The following is a 16,752-nucleotide window of genomic DNA, read 5'->3' on the forward strand; positions in this document are numbered from 1 at the left end:
CCGATAGCTTCTAAGCCCGTTACTCATGAATTAGTACAGGAAACGCCCAAAGTGCCTCGCTTTTGGCTGACAACTATTTTGTTGCCGAAATAAAATATATGAGTTTATGTGAACTGTTGCCGACAGTTCCCTGGAAATATACAATGCACTTGTTCAAACTTGCCGCTGCGCGAGAATGATTGTTAATTTGCCAAGTCAATTGCTTCTTGGTCATCAGTAGTAGATGTTTTTTTGTTAAAATATCATTTCTGTTATTATGTCCGGGGGGAGGCCCTAGTTCATGCCAATAACCGTACCAAATAGGCAAATCAACAGAATTGGCATTCAATAACCTAGTCGAGATAATGAGCTAGTCTCTGGAGAAAAAAAGATCACCTTGCCTGCATCCCTAGAGATAGAGGGACCATTAAACTAAGGGATACCGGACTGGCTTTATGAAGCAGCATAAGCCCGAGGGATCAAGCCAATTTTATGCAAATGGATATCGAGTATGTTGCAAATCAGAAGCATCACGACGTCCGCAGAGGAGGAGGTGGTCAGCTTCAGGACCGCCAGGGGTTATCCACAAGGCGGGGGCTATTCCCCGACGGTTCTATATGCATATGCAGATGACGTGGTCACCAATACTATAAACAACTGATGCTGCAGGAAAAGCATGTAAAAGTCGGTAGTAGCGAAATTTGGTACCTCTCTCATTACTGGAAATTATTTTCTACAAATTGTCAAAACTCCTGATGTCCATTCGGAAGTAATTGAATAATTTTATTCTTTATTCAATTCTTCAAACATTTCATGAAATTGACCACTGAAAAGTCGTCGGATTAAAATCGGATGAATCTAAAATCGCTTTCGATGTCATTTTCCACCAACAAATCAATGACGAGCTAGAAGGTGTGGGAAGAACAAACACATTTTAATTTCAATATTGAGAAAATAGTATGTTCTTTTTTACTTTGTTAAACGCCTGTATAATTTTCTATCAAAATACATCCAGCACTAAGTTTAACAAAGTAATATTATCCCTTACTGGAAATAAACAAACAAACTGCACTCCAGGAGCGACGTGCAAATATTATATTTTAGTGTGGCCAATTGAAACCCGACCTGACATGCGCGGAGTGCTTTTCTTCGTCGGTCCAATTTCAGCTGTCGCAAGTTAGCAAAGCGCGGAAATAGGACGACTCCTCCTCAATTATTTCAAACCTCGTTTCCTCGGGGGACTCAATTTGTCATAGTTTTCAAATTCTCTGCTACTTTCTCTGTTAGTTGAGTCAGAACCACATCCGACCTGTTTTCACTGTACATTTACGTTATAATACCTGAATTTGAGTACCGAAGCAATTAGGAAATTAGTCTCTATACATGGGTATCCGTCCGCGTTCACTTTAAAACAATTTTTCCAACGAGATGTGCCTGAGACGTGGTAGGGATCGAAAAGATAAAGTGTACACTTCAATAATTACATTCTTTTATTTTGCAACGGGATTTAAGGCAAGGTTCGCAGTTGAAAAAAAGGTTCTTTATCGAATTGCATTAAAGACGTTGTTGTTCTTCATACCGCCCGCATGGATTCTCTTGATAACAAAAACTTATTTGAAAGCATTCCTACATCAGACTGCATTTCACTAATTATGAAACTGCACATTTATGCAACGCTTCCGAATATGGTCTTTAGAGACTTACCGCAACTGCTTGATTTTGCTTTAAAACAGATTTTTTTTCAATTCAACAATAGCTTCTTCAGACAAAAAGAGCAATTGGAGATTGGATGGTCTCCATTTTTGATGTGAGGTTTTTATTTTCTAAAAAAGGTTAGTATATGATATCTTCATTCTCTGAGATTGTCCAGCCTCGCTTTTTTGGATTTGTTACTAATCAGGAATAAGAGCAAAACTATTCAGTTTGATTCAAATATTCCCTTAAACCATAAATTGCTAGTTTTCTCTCTTTTTTATAGGCTGTTCAATATCCCTGTATAGAAAATCTTTTAATAAAAAATTATTGACCATGAAATCTATTGCTGTTAATAATTTATTCCATTACACTGTGATAATAAAATATATGACAGATTCGGTGATATATCCGCACAGATAGAAAGAATCTTACAACATTCTTTGTTCGTTTGAGACAATCAACACTTTCATATGTCATCTCGTTAAGACCAAGGACAGGTTGCCCCATTGTTGTCTAATGGTGTATATGAGCTAAAGTGTGCATAATGTGTGCCGGTAAAAAAAATTCATAAAGGATCAAAGGACATAAACATCAATTCTTAAAATACAACAGTACTGATGTAACAACAACGAAGTCAACTTTTGATAATCCTTTAATATCAGAGAGCCACTCGTTCGAATTTCAATTACGAATTTATGACGTTTCAGTTCCCGTTTGTAACATCTCCATAGACTAATAATACTTGTGACAAAAGTAAATTTTTAAATAAATGACTCTAACAGTAAAACGTTAATGTATAAAATTCTTGCTTAATTGCTCATAGTCCGATTTTTGATATTTGATATTTTTTTAAGTCTGGTCTAGATTTTATAAATCAAAGTTATATTTTAACAAATGATGCTGAAGATTTCATGTGATTTTTGTTTTACCAATACTTAGCCCACTGGTCTGGATGAATTTTTCAATTCAGAAACTAACTAAACTCAAACTGATTGTTTACCGTGTATGCAATATTTTGATATTTTGACGCAAGTGTAGTTCATCGAAATGATTTATGGCCACTACGGGTGGATTATTATGAAAAAGAAACCAACCACATACGGACAAACTTGAACCATGTGCGTCACGCAAAATCAAACTCATCCGGAAAAACAAGTGCCAGCAGCGTGTTTTAAAATGCAATTAGGTTTAAGATTAAGAATTATGAACTAAAAATACGAAGTTGGCTAATCCCGGGCTTAGATAAAATGTGACTCCTTACTGATTTAAAGCGTTTTTTTTATTTAAAAAATATTTTTGACCAGTAATTTAAAATAATTTGATCATATCCTTATCGTATCTGGCAGAAAGTTGAGGTACTGTTTTAATAGGAAACCTCCATTTCTGAACTATATAGAGCAAAATCGACTTACATGTCACTGACTCGATTTTTGAGACACACTTAATGGTTAAAACTGCATGGCGATATCTTCACTACCAACCGTGATATAGGGCGTTTTTCTTTTTTTTTTTTGAAAATTGCCCATAACTTTTTTATTTATAAAAAGTTGGATTCTGATAAGAACGTTATTAGGGCATTTTTAAGTAAATGTGGCGTACCTAAATTATCCTATAGTTCTCCTTTTCTCATAAATGAATACAACTTTCTTATTTTATATGGCAATCATAGTTCATAGCCCTCTTAAATAAATCCTGTATCTGTAATGTAATTTGTATATGTAATGAAAAAGGTGGAAAAATAGGGCACTTTGTGTTTATGTATTAGTTGGCCGTGCATAATATGTTCAAAAGACGATAGAAACCTTTAAAATAATTAAGTAAACACCGGAACTTTAAAAATATAAGGCCAATTTAAAATAACTCTAATGAAAAACACCAAAGAACCATTTAAGATTTTAATTTTAGATATTATTTCTAATATTTAATTTTATTATTTTTTATTTATTTAGAAAACGAAATTATAGTTATTTTAATGTAATAAACAAAACGCATTAAAGAATCGAATATATAATATTAAAATTTAGTATTTTATATTAATTATATTGCCCGCCCGCTTCAATACACTGAACTTTTTCGTACTGTATGGCATCTATTCATCAACTCTGCTTCGGTTTGGAAAATTCTATGTTTAAATATAAGATCTGACTGATCTGACTAGCTGAAGCAACAAATGCTGGAAAAACTAAAGTTTTGAATACTTTGAAAACATAAATTAAAGAACAAATAAGAACTAAAAGTTCAGATTTTCACGAAATTTCGTGAAAATCTGAACTTTTAGTTCTTATTTATTTTGATAAATGGATTTTCATCAAGTAAAAGCCACCTCAGTTCAATTGCCTATTGTTTGGATTGATGAAAGGAGAAATGACTGTTCCGGAATATTTTACATATACAATTCTTATTGTTGGATCACAGAGAACCCTCATGCTGTATTGAATCAAAATCGGCAAAGTGGCTTTGAATTTTTGCTAGGTAGATTTGTGGGACCTTATTTTTTTAATGAAAATCTTACAGCGGTTGGTTATATAAATATTTTGCGAACATGTATTGTTTCCTTTTTTTAAGACTTGCCAGTAATTCTTGGAAGGAGTATTTATTATCAACAAGATAGTTGCCACGCTCGCAACGCACGGATTGTAAGTGGACTTTTAAATGAAAAGTTTGGAAAATGTTGCACTGGAACTACAGGCCCCATTCTCTAGATTTTTCTATGGGGGAAATTAGAAGATCTTACATTTATACCAACAAATCTATATGGCTGCAAAGGGCTCGACCCCGGCATTTTTTTAAGCCATAGCAAACTATGATTGCCATATAAAATAAGAACTATAGAAAAAATCTGAGTAAGCCATTACATTTGCCTTAGAAAATGAACTAATAATGTTTGTATCCGATTCCAAAATTTTCATAAATAAAAAAATTATAGTAAATTGTAGAAAGCGCCGAAAATTGAAAAAACCCCTATATCTCGGATGGTAGTGAAGATATCGAGCCCTTGACACAAGTCGATTTAGCTCTATCTAGTTCAGAAATAAGTTTTCCTTGTACAATAATTCATTTACGGTCACCCTTTGTACCCTACTAGATTATGCTATTCTGGTACTACATGAGGCGTACAAGAGGGGCAGGTGGCAGGTTGATCCTCCGCCACTGACGGAATTGCGATTTTAGTATGGTGTGTCTCAAAGTGTATCGTTTTGGGTTTCGATGAGCCCTCTCACAAAATGCAATTACGACCTTTATACATACTGGGTAAACCCAACAACTAATAATTTAATCATAGGTAAAGGATAAGGCAGGCAGAGTCAGGTAGATAGCGACGACATGTCTGTCTGTCTGTCTATTTGTACTATTGCCTTCCGAAAAAGTGTCTTAGGAGTATGTCGCGTGGAAGTCACTTGTCATTAGAAGCAAAGCAAATTGTGAAAAAAAAGTATAAGTATTTAACAAATATTTAAATATTTAATAAGAAGGTTTACTTACTGTCTACTTACAATGTATATTCAACCCTATAAAACATTTGTGGCACCCAGTAAAATCGAATGTGAGCGCACAAAATGTTTCTCCTAATTTAAGCTTCCAGTGTAATAAATTTACTTAAAAATGTAATTAATAATATACCTGTTGAGAGCTGGAAAAAGGTACATCTTAAAATGTGAAGATTCTTTCATTTGAATGCATAATAACATAAAACCCATTAAAATTCATTTGAATGACGACTCTGAGAATGAAACAGACTAAGATTTTGAACAAAAACGTACTTATTTAGATAGTTATTGATAATTTGCTTGCGTATTTTCTGTTAGTACTAATGTGATTTTTTGATTATATGTAATAAAATATAATATAATAATTAGTAATATATAGTAGACGCTGGAGGAATCCAGAAGTTTTGTAAAAAGTAACATTAATCCATGTTAACAAGAATGCATAATGTTATTTATTCAAATTTCCTCCAACGAATAGAGACGTCAATATTTGAAACCCTATTGTGGAGCTCAAAACAACTATTTTATTTCAATGTAAATGAAAGAGCACATTAAATAATATGCAAATATAAAAAATCATATTCGATATAAACATTAAATTCAATTACAAATAAATATTGATATACTCCCGTAATGTAACATTTTTAATATCGATATATAGCCATTTGCTAGTTGGGTTTTATTCATGTCGTTTCCCTAACGTCGATACGATTGACTCGGACATTTGATGACACACGTACGGCCATAATGTTCAAGAACGGGAAATCTTTTACGACACTTTTTGGAATTGGAAATTTCCCATTTAGATGACGCAACCCACTCGCGTAAAAAAAGGTTTTTCGTTCATTTTAAAATGCTGGCGCATTCGGCAGTCAAATAAGTACAGTAGCTGGAAGTCGGAGCTTAATGAGTTGAATGAAATATTCACGGTAATTGGTTGTTATTAAATTTTATATTAGACGTTTTTATCTAGATATTTTCAATGCATATCCTCCGAAATCAGATTAAACATTCGTTTCACCAAACAAGCAAGCGAATTATATATAATAGGTCACTTCGTGATTAGGGAACCGTTCGCACAGAGGGCAAGGGTCCCACTTGTCATTGATTGATTCAGTTTTTTTGAAATATTAAATTCTTTGTTGTGATAAGTGACTATAATTTTCAATTCGAAATAAGATCGACTTATAAAAATGGACGGTTTCCATTTGAAAAAAAAAAGTTATATTATTTAATTCTATGAAGAATATTAATTGTGGTTTTAATTGCGTATAAGCAAAAAACACGTGGACATTTACTTTGGCTATAACTGAGTAACCCAGTAATTTTAATAGAACCCCAAGTTTTCAAACTGGGACTATGCGACGGGATAATTTTTATAAGACATAAGAAAGAATACAAAAAGAAATATACGCAATAGTATATTATGCACCAGGTGCGGTAAACGGCATTTGACTCACGAGTTTATTTGACACGAGCGAAGCAAGTGTTTAATAAACGAGTGAGTTAGAAAGTTTACGGAACGTGTTGCATACTATACTTTTTCTACGGCCGTTAGTTTTTGCGTACATTTTCGCAAAACTCGAATACATTCACTGACATGACTGTCAGAATTGACAAACGTTAAAATTCGAAGCGTATGAAATATCTCCAAAAACATCCCAAACCCGTGCGGTAAAATCCCGGAAATGTCCGAAGTGACTCGGATTCGTGGGAAACGAAACTGACGTGGTAAAGCGACGCTACCCGCACACTAGATCGGTGCGTAATTAGGTATTTTACAGACGGGAGTAGAAAAATGTTTTTTTTCCATATATTCGCAATTAACACAACTTCTTAAGTGAATTAGATTTTTAAAACCGAAGAGAAATAAATTGGGAAACAAAATTTTGAAAAAAAAAATCGAAACATAAAAATTACATGTTCTTTTTTAAATATTTTATAAAATTTATTATTAATTATTTTTCAGTTTAACACTGCCACAGTGACTCTTTCTGACTATTTGAAAATGCGGTCGTAAATAGGTTTTATATATAAAATTTAGATTTAATGATTTTTTTAATTTAATCCAATTAATTTCCAAATCCAATGAAATTAATAATATTGGTGTACCAATTTGGGATGGTGATTTGCCCGCCCGCAATAATAGCAGTTTAAAAAAAAATAATATTTTTTTTCATTGTCTAAACAAAAATACCGAAAATTATAAGGTTGTTCGGAAAGTCATTTCGTTTTTTCCCGTCAGAGGACTTAATTACATTTTTTCGAAACCAACTTCACACTTAAGCCGCATAACCATTATATGTCTTGAGAGCTGATATTGCAAGGCTTGTGTGTGAAAAAGTTCTATTAATTCTACGCAGTAGTTTTTGGTTGGTGCCCTTTTAAATATGGAGAGCAATAAGCAGCATTTTCGTCATATTTTACTTTTTTACTTCAGAAAAGGTAAAAATGCTGTCCAAGCGGGAAAAAAATTGACGGATGTGTATGGAGAAGGCGTGTTAACAGTACGCCAGTGCCAGAACTGGTTTGCAAAATTTCGATCCGGCAATTTTGATGTCGAAGATGCACCACGGTCTGGAAGGCCGGTCGAAGCTGACAAAGATGCGATAAAGGCATTAGTTGATGCAAATCGGCGAATAACCACACGAGAGATCGGTGAGAGATTAAATTTGTCGAATTCGACTGTTTATGGCCATTTGAACGGCATGGGCTTAACCTCGAAGCTCGATGTGTGGGTGCCCCATGTCCTTACGGAGCGAAATTTGTGTCGTCGCGTTGACGTGTGTGATTCGCTCCTCAAACGTCAAGAAAATGATCCATTTTTGAAGCGGATTATTACTGGGGACGAAAAATGGGTTGTATACAACAATGTTAAACGCAAGAGGTCATGGAGCAGAAAAGATGAACCGGCTCAAAGCGTGTCAAAAGCCAACATTCACCAAAAAAAGGTGATGCTCTCCGTTTGGTGGGATGTCAAAGGAATCGTTTTTTTTGAGCTTTTGCCGGACATTACAACGATTAATTCAGAAGTCTATTGTCATCAACTGGACAAATTGAATGATTCACTTAAAGAGAAGAGGCCCGAATTAATCAACAGGAAGGGTGTAGTGTTCCACCAGGATAATGCGAGACCTCACACAAAAACTTTTACAGCTTGAATGGGACGTACTGCAACATCCACCATATTCTCCAGATCTGGGGCCTTCCGACTACTATTTGTTCCGGTCCCTGCAAAATTTTTTGGATGGCAAAACCTTTACCTCATATGAAGATGTCAAAAACCACCTGAACCAGTTTTTTGCCAGCAAGGACCAAAACTTTTATGAGAGGGGAATTATGTTACTGCCAGAAAGATGGCAAAAGGTGTTGGACCAGAATGGCCAATATATAATTTAATAAAATATTTATTCATTATACGAAAACTGTCTTTCATGTTCCCCAAAAAAAACGAAATGACTTTCCGAACAACCCAATAAATTAAAAAATGCCCTTTTTAAGTTCGAAAATAAAAAATATTCCTTTGTTTTAAAATTTGGCTATAATTTCCCATCTTCATTTTTTTATTTAACGCTGTGACGGTTTTTTGTTGAACTACTGGTCAATGACCTCGCACAAGCAGAGAGTGTCGGATATAATGAAAATTCGAGGATAAAATTTCCCAGGAAAATTTTTGCGCTTCTGTTTGATCTTGCTTTGCGACGCCTAAAATTCCATTTTCCCATTTTAATAGGATTGTCGGATAGGCGCGTATGTGTTCAGGAAGATCAGGTAAAGTGGATGCCAATTTTAACAGTTGTCGGGATTGGTAGAAACCAGAGAGGAGGCTTTAAATTTGGAACAAAAAATGAATACGCGTCGCTCTCAAATTCGCTACTCGTGTGGATTGAACACTTGTCACGAATATCGCAATTTAAATTATTTTTTCCCAAAATTCCGATAACCTGTAATTTTACTGTCGTTAAGTTATTTACCGACTACTATTTAAATAAAAATTCAGCAGTTATTGAAATATTTTTCTACGTGTTTATTTGTTGTTTGTTTATTTTGTTAGTAATCATTCGCATGTTTTTAATTTACCTTCTAAATATAGGATTTCCTTTGTTCTACACAACACCCCAGCAAATTTTGGCAGAATTGCGAGATTTCAACGCTGCCGAAGTTCACTTTGCGTTTTCAGTTTACATTATATTTGTTGTAATCATTGCATCGCATCATTTTTCTCGTTTGTGTTTTGAGTATTGAATATTCTTTTCCTCAAATTAATTTATGATACATTTTTTGAACTTTTTGAGATAAAGCAACATAAAGAAGTTACAACGTGGTATTCAATCTTTTGTCAGTTTCTTCTCATCTATTTCATATTATTGAATTATAATGATTTTTTGCAAATTTTGTTTGTTAAAATTTGTGCGTAATTATTTTTCTTCGATGCTGATTTCAATAACATAATAAATATGATATTTTTTCGAAAAATTCCATTATCATCCGGAGGTTTCAAATTTTTATTTTTAATTTAAGTAGATTAAGAAAAATAACATATTTTTGCTTATTTAAGGGAAGGAATATCTAATTTTCCGTTTTTTGCAAAATATTTAATTTTGATTTGTTACGTAATAAACGGCCATAAACATGTTCAATATGGTAGATCCGGTTTGTCTAGATTCTATCTACTGTATAATTAAATTCTATCTACTGTATAATTAGGTCTTCTACAGAAGCGAGTAGAAAATACATTATATCTACTAATAATAACACCAAATTAACAATTCTCAATCAAACGAGTTCACTGAGTAGATCACATTTATTTTGATATAAACAATAATTCCTCGTTTTTGAATTTTATATGTAACTTTTTTTAGCTGTTTCAAATGCGAAATTCGAATCCGTATTATGTTAAACTCCGTCTGTTGTGCACGCAGGTGTTGCTGACTAATAAAAGTTTGACTTTAAGCGGCGCTGACAAGAAGAATATCGCCCGGAATTTGCAGCAATTTTCTTCAAACAACTCGAGCATTTTCGAAAGACAATCAACGAAAAAACATCGCAAGTTGGGCTTACGTTTAAAAACTCCAGCTCTTCCACGATTATATCCATGGAGGGCGGTTGATCGGTGATACTGCACCCTTAAAACTACGAAATCGCAAAGCGAAAAGGGGGGAAGGAGATCGTCGTCCCCTTTTAAAACGTGCCGCGGAACAACGACATGTCTCTCCCGCTCATTGAGTATACGCCGACTACCTTACCGAAAACTGTTATCAATTTACAGAGCCTATTAATTTTATTTAAATTGTGGCAATTTCTGAATTTGTGTGTGTGTGTCTCGTCGAGATTAAAAGTGCAAAAATAGTACCGCCATAAACCGCTCGTTTTTTCCTCTTCCGACTTGCGGAAGAAGATCTTTTTTCTTTAGTTGCCCTTATATACGGGGCGTCCCCTCAAAGAACTCTTTTGACGGGGCCAACGAGAATGCCCCTTATTGATCCATCGATAATAATAATAATTCGATAATATTCTGTTTTTTCGTTGTTCGTCATATACAGGGCGTTTAAAAAATCTGTCCGCTAATTTCTATTGTAGAAATTATATTAAAAGATAAAATTAAGATACCACTCCGTAAAAGGAGACCCTACAAAACCTTCCATCGGGTGTCAAAATGTCCTCAAACTTTTTTATTTAATTGTTTGTTTAAAAAAAATCCTCTCACTGGTTTTGGTGTTATTTGACGTCTTAGCAAGTAATGGCACGAAATAATAAATTATTTTAAGTAACCACAACGAACTATCTGAACCAGCTTTGAAGAAAAATTATTGTAAAATTACTTTGAACTTTCTTAATATTCCCATTTACCTTAGAAATTAGCGGAAACCATTAACTTTGGGCTGCTTTTTGTACGATCCCAGATTTTGTAAATGTGTTTACTTAGAAGTAGAAGTATGAGTTACATGGTGTTTTTCCACACAAATTGGGAAAGCTAACGTGTGTACGTTAGTAGATTGACTGTTTCCGGCGCAGGAAGAATTCATATTTTGCATATTTCCGCTTCTTCAGAAATTACAGGGTGATTTCCAGACAAATACAATTTTGATCTCGATAGTCTTTCTATTATTATAAAGGTAAAAACGATTTTTCGTAAACGTTTTTATTTAGAAGTAATCAGTGAACGTGGTCTTTTACGAATTCGTGTGTAGGTACGGAGGTATAAAGGTAACATATTTTATTGAACTAAAATAAAAACAAGACAGAATAATACTTAAATATATCATGTCAAATTTGTTTGTTTCAGAATTGACAGATTATGATAAATTGAAGTTAATATTTAGATGATGCCTTTAAGCTGAGAAGCTTGAGATTCCTTATCTAAGGTCCAACCAGCATCCTGCAATTTTATAAGCAAGTAAGTCCAAGAAAATTGAAGTTGTATTATTACTATTTCTGTTGAATCCCTCGTAACTGGGAGGTTGGCAGCAACATTAAAAATTCCACCAAAACTGAAATATGACTAACTTGTTCATCCCATTTTAATAAATGTATTCATACATAGTTAATTGTTATCCTAACCGAATTCATTTGATTAGTTTCGGGAGCCTTTCGTTTCAGTGAAGAGAAATATAATTGGTTCCCTTTTTTAATCTAGTAGCAGTGTTTCCTGCATTTCCTTCAAATGCACCTTTCAATTTTGCTATCTTGGGCAACGATCTGACAACAAGATATTCGATATCGGTTATCGCATCCGCTTTCAAGCTTGACAATTGACAGCGAATTGGCGTTAACGGTCGCATGCGAAATACGACAAAAGTACGAATCTCACCTTGGTGTCATATTTGTTTCGGCACTAGCATTCATAAACAAGTTTAACGATTATTGCCCTTCTTTACGGTTAACAATCGTAACAATACCCGCGAAAAGTTGATGTGACACACGTTATCTGATAAGCCCGAACCAGCGTCATTTGCAGCAGTCTCCTTTTGTTCCTGGTTTACGACACGCCTAAACCCAATCCAAACAAACGTTCGATAAGGCGATTTTGACGCAAGACCCCATCTGCGGCTTGTCAAAGACGCAACCGAATAACAAAATTAAAAAGTTATCTGTCATCTGAAATTCGTTTACTTTTGACGGGTAAGGCAGAACAGACAGGTAGTCGGAGTTAAGTGAGAATTTTGCGGTGTTAGCGAAAAGGGGAGCTGCTTCCCAGAGAGCATAACTTTCTTCCGCAATGAAGTTTTCTAAGCCCATCTTATTATTTTTTTTAACAATTTTTTATAGGTGTTATAATGCCCGTGTGGACCACACATGTATAACTTTTTTGTAAAAAATTTTTGAGATCTTTTGTAATTTTTTTGCTAGATATTCTATTGAACCAGTCTACATTTATTACTTTTGGAAAATTTATAAGCGGCGCTTTTAATGATCTTATAGAAAGCTATAACACATTATTAATAGTATATTATGCAGCAGGTTTTGATTAACGCCAAAAAAGCTAACCAAAACCGAAATCTAAGTGCCAACGCTAGGACGTTCAAAGTCAAATCACACCTTAGCGATTAAATAAAGCATAGTAATAGGAACGGAAAGAATTGTACTTAACTCGGTTTGGTCTGCCAAAGTTAATGGCGCTTTGATTGGTAAGACAAATTATCAGCGGTGTTACCTCTTATTTGGGCACTATACTCTAGCGAGGATAGTCGGAGAGGACAGTAAACCTGAAAATATCTTGGGGATACCCTCGTCTCCCATTTTCACGTAAAGCATCCGAGGATAGCGGCGCCAGGGAAAGTATTTCAGGATGACGACACGCGTGGGCGACTATAAGCGGACTGGCACGTTCCCATGTGTAATAACTTGGCGTTTCTGGTTGTAAAATATAACCAAACGTTCCGCCCACTCGCGAACCAACACGGTTTTCGTCAAGAGGAGATTACGAGGGATAAAACTGAGCGTATCGCTGGAAAATTACTTCTCCATTTGTAAAACAGAAAGGTCGCGTTCCAATTCCGCTCTGCGAAAAGAAAGGAATAGAAATATTCAAATTTCTTAACGCCGCAGATGCGGAGCGCTGCAAGTTTCGCAGGAAAACTTTTTTCCTTGCGGTAGTTTCCACTTTGTGGGTTTCGTTACTTCCTGCTAGCACCAGCAGAAGAAGAGTCTTTTTTTAATGTTGTAGTCAATCTTGCTTGCGTGACGGAAAAACATAGGTAAAAAACGATCCAAAATTTTAATATTGGTCCGACAAAAATCGTTTGAAGCGCCTTGCCGTTGCTCTTGTGATCAAGCAGAATTAAAGTTGGTTATTTTAGGCTTTTCTCAACTGTGTTATCTATAGTTTTTACAAAAAAAAAGAGGCTCGAACCACTTTTATATCTACCGTCAAAAAGGCGGGAGATAATTAGTTCAACATTGAACTAATAAATAAGAACTAAATGTTCAGATTTCACGAAATTATATATTTTGGGTGTGTCTTTATCAATGACATTTGATAAAGACACCGTGTTGTCAAAACAATTGCCATGTCAAAATATATAATTTCGTGAAAATCTGAACTTTTAGTTCTTATTTATATTGGTTCAACATTACCCCGCGATGGTACAGTATTTTAGCGGCTCATTTGCAATTGAATTCGTTAATGGTGGAAAAAACACGACGTTACGCCCATGGCTTCTCGACCCCGACGCCCCTCTTAGATCATAATGACGTGAAACAATCGAATGCATTTTTCCTCAGGAGAACGGAGCCATTATTCCTTGTCCCATTTCCGCCGGACAGCGAAAAAACAACGGCAGGAAAAAAAAATTCTCAAGGAATATAATTGCTAGTTAGCCGTCTCGAGGACGTTCTATTTAGATACTTCCGAGCAGACCGGACGTGACATAACAGTTACTACGTCCGACATATTCACGTCAAACTCCCGACCGATATGAACGTCAGTCTCCAAAAATATCAAGCCAGATACCTGTACGCCGTGCCCGAAGGTCTTCGCGAACTCATGGCTGACATCTCCAGGGAAGTACTGCGTTCACAGCCTCAAGATCTGCACACCTTCATAGCTGATTACCTCGACGCTCTAATCATCACCAGAGAGAACGCTAGGGTAGCCTCCAGGGTAGTTCAAAGCTTGACCGACACCGCTCAAGCAGCGGCCGCCTTTTTCGTCGAAACGGGTCTCGGCAAACACCAAGTGGACCTCCTGGTGCAAGCCATGAAGAAGAGTTTTGCAAAACGTGTCTGCGATACCAGTCAAGAAGTGGAGGAAGCTAACGTGGTGTCTGAGGTTATCAACGAAGCCAAGATCGAACCAGAGGAAGCGGAAACTGCCGCCCTAGTTATCCAACAGGCGTACAGGAGGTATAAGGAGAAAGTAGTCAAGGAGAGAGAATTGCTGGAAGGTGTAATCGATTGGAGGGTCGCTGCTAGGAGCGCGATTAGGTTGTACCGGAGGACGGGGGTAACCAACGAAGAAGCAAATAGAGCCGCTACTATGATAAAAGCAGCTTACAAAGGGTATTACACCAGGAAAGCGTTGAAGAAGATGTCCGTGTTGAGCGTGGCCGAGAGCGGATCGAGCGTGGGTCGTACTACATTAGGAGACGAGAGGAAAGTAACGATAAACTATGACACCGTTATTCAGCACGTCGATTTTGACGTAGCGGAAATGGAAGACTCCCGTGATGATTTTACTGCGGAAAGTAGGTTGAGTTAGGAGCGGCAGCGTGTTGTTATTTTACAGTTAGTTGTCGAATGTCACCAGAAGGGAATGTTTTATTTAATTAAAGTTTCGAGAACTGCGCGAGGCGGTCTGTTATCGTTACCATATTGGCGTGTGCAGACGGTTATTTCTGCACGAAATAATATGTTTTGTGGAGAAATTAACGCACCTTCCGGCAGTAAAGTCGATCTAAACTGGAATGGGCCCGATACACGTTCAAAATAATCGCAGATAATTTTAATAAGAGAATGTTTTATATTATTTCTCAAGTTTAGACTTGTTCATTTTCTGGGGGTAAATTTGAAATAAGTGGTTGTGATATATACTTCACCCTGGTGTTAAATAATTTTTTATCGCATTATTGTTGCAATAATGTATATATTACCAAATTAGAACATGATCTGATTTTATTCTATAAATAACTAATAACTCATTGGAGTTATAATATCACTAAATATCATTAGGTGGCTAAAGTATTTCGATGCATAATAAAGAAAGTTGGTTGTTTGATTTTAACATTTTTATGACATGAAAATATATGTATTTGTAGTTATTATTGAGATATAAAAGATTAAACAATATTTTTGTATTCTTTACCTATTAATTTAGTTGTTTTTCTTTTTTGAAGAAATATTGGTTAGGTTAATTTAGGCTAATTCTTGCGTATTTTAATTCTTTTTTTTTAAATATATACAATTATTTTTTTCTTCTTCCCACTCTAAAATAGCCAATTAAGCGCCGATCAAGTGTGCTAAAAATATAACTTTAAGACGTCAGCTGTTTTCAGTACTTTGGTCACGATTTTGGGTATGGAAATCGAATGTTTTCGGTAGATTTTACATGGACGATATTTTGACGTTTGTCAATTTAGACAATATTTAAATGTTTTCAATTTCTAAATACATTAATTTATATGCGCTTTTTCACTGTTTATTTTTTTTTTGGATATATTTTTAAAAATATTGCCTGATCATCAAATCATAATATGTTAATTTTTTTCTTGAATCAATGATTTCAATAAGATGATGTCAATAAGAATTATAGCGGTACATGAAATATTAAACCACCAAAAATACTCCAACACCTCACTTATATATATGAGCAAGACATAGGCAAGAAGTTCCATTGCTTGCCGTTTTTTCTATTGACAAATTTGAGTCACTTTTTTCCAGAAATATATATTTTGACATTTGTCAATTCAGACAAAACTTAGGCCGTTAATATTTCAGTTTAGATCGAGTTTATTACATACCGATAATAAAAACGTCACCCAACTGTTAGGCAAATACGGTAATCGCGCCAAAGTAAAATGATTTTTCTTTTATGTGAACAGCGAAATTAAATTACACTTTACATCGAGTCTAAATAACAAGGTATTGTCGCTGCTCTTAGAAATTGTTATAGAAATAAATAAATACATATCATATAAAAATAAAGTTAGCTTGTGCTTTCGTGTTTTTTTTTTCTGTTTTTTATTGCGAGAAAACAAGCAAACCTCTAAACAAAGTCTATTTTTACGAAAGAATAAAACATTTCTAAGAAGCAATTTTCTTCCATCAAAAATATAGTTACGACTGTCATAGATTTATATATATTTTTAAAGTATTTTTAATTTTATTTATTTAATATTTTAATTTTTAAAATATCCGCTACAACCATCTAAACGTACTTGCTAAACGCTGGCGTCGCTTTTCCGAAAATTTCCAAAAGTTGACGCAAAAAATACGCGTTGCGAAATTTCCAAGTTTCCCCGAAAGTTCATGACACGCTCGGACCAACTCCCGGACGCCCGGAGCTTAGCGACCGGAGTCGGACGATATACTGAATGAAGGAAACTTGATCCGGTACTTGCGACCGCCGCGCGAAAGCGGCGCCGCGACGCGT

The 16,752-nt window shown here is 35.2% G+C and overlaps 2 protein-coding genes across 2 annotated transcripts in view; one reads left to right on the forward strand and one right to left on the reverse strand.

The window, feature by feature from the left end:
- The window catches only part of LOC132704752 (neuropeptides capa receptor-like), a 47,668-nt gene extending 37,274 nt beyond the window's left edge, over positions 1-10,394 (reverse strand). The window contains exon 1 of the mRNA XM_060674968.1: positions 10,224-10,394. Within this exon, the coding sequence (XP_060530951.1) occupies positions 10,224-10,259 (36 nt within the window). The 5' untranslated portion in view covers positions 10,260-10,394. The remainder of the gene's footprint in view (positions 1-10,223) is intronic.
- A 3,685-nt stretch (positions 10,395-14,079) lies between these two features.
- Positions 14,080-14,862, forward strand: LOC132705132 (sperm surface protein Sp17). The gene has a single exon (XM_060675565.1). It carries the CDS (start codon positions 14,080-14,082, stop codon positions 14,860-14,862), a length of 783 nt encoding a protein of 260 aa, XP_060531548.1.
- Positions 14,863-16,752: the final 1,890 nt, after the last annotated feature.

The sequence above is a fragment of the Cylas formicarius genome, unplaced genomic scaffold, assembly GCF_029955315.1.
Source record: "Cylas formicarius isolate icCylForm1 unplaced genomic scaffold, icCylForm1.1 PGA_scaffold_7__23_contigs__length_41026272, whole genome shotgun sequence".
Lineage (NCBI taxonomy): Eukaryota > Metazoa > Arthropoda > Insecta > Coleoptera > Brentidae > Cylas > Cylas formicarius.

Bases quoted from the DNA above. Each gene is read 5' to 3' on its own strand.
- LOC132705132 (XM_060675565.1), top strand. From the start codon at position 14,080: ATGAACGTCAGTCTCCAAAAATATCAAGCCAGATACCTGTACGCCGTG.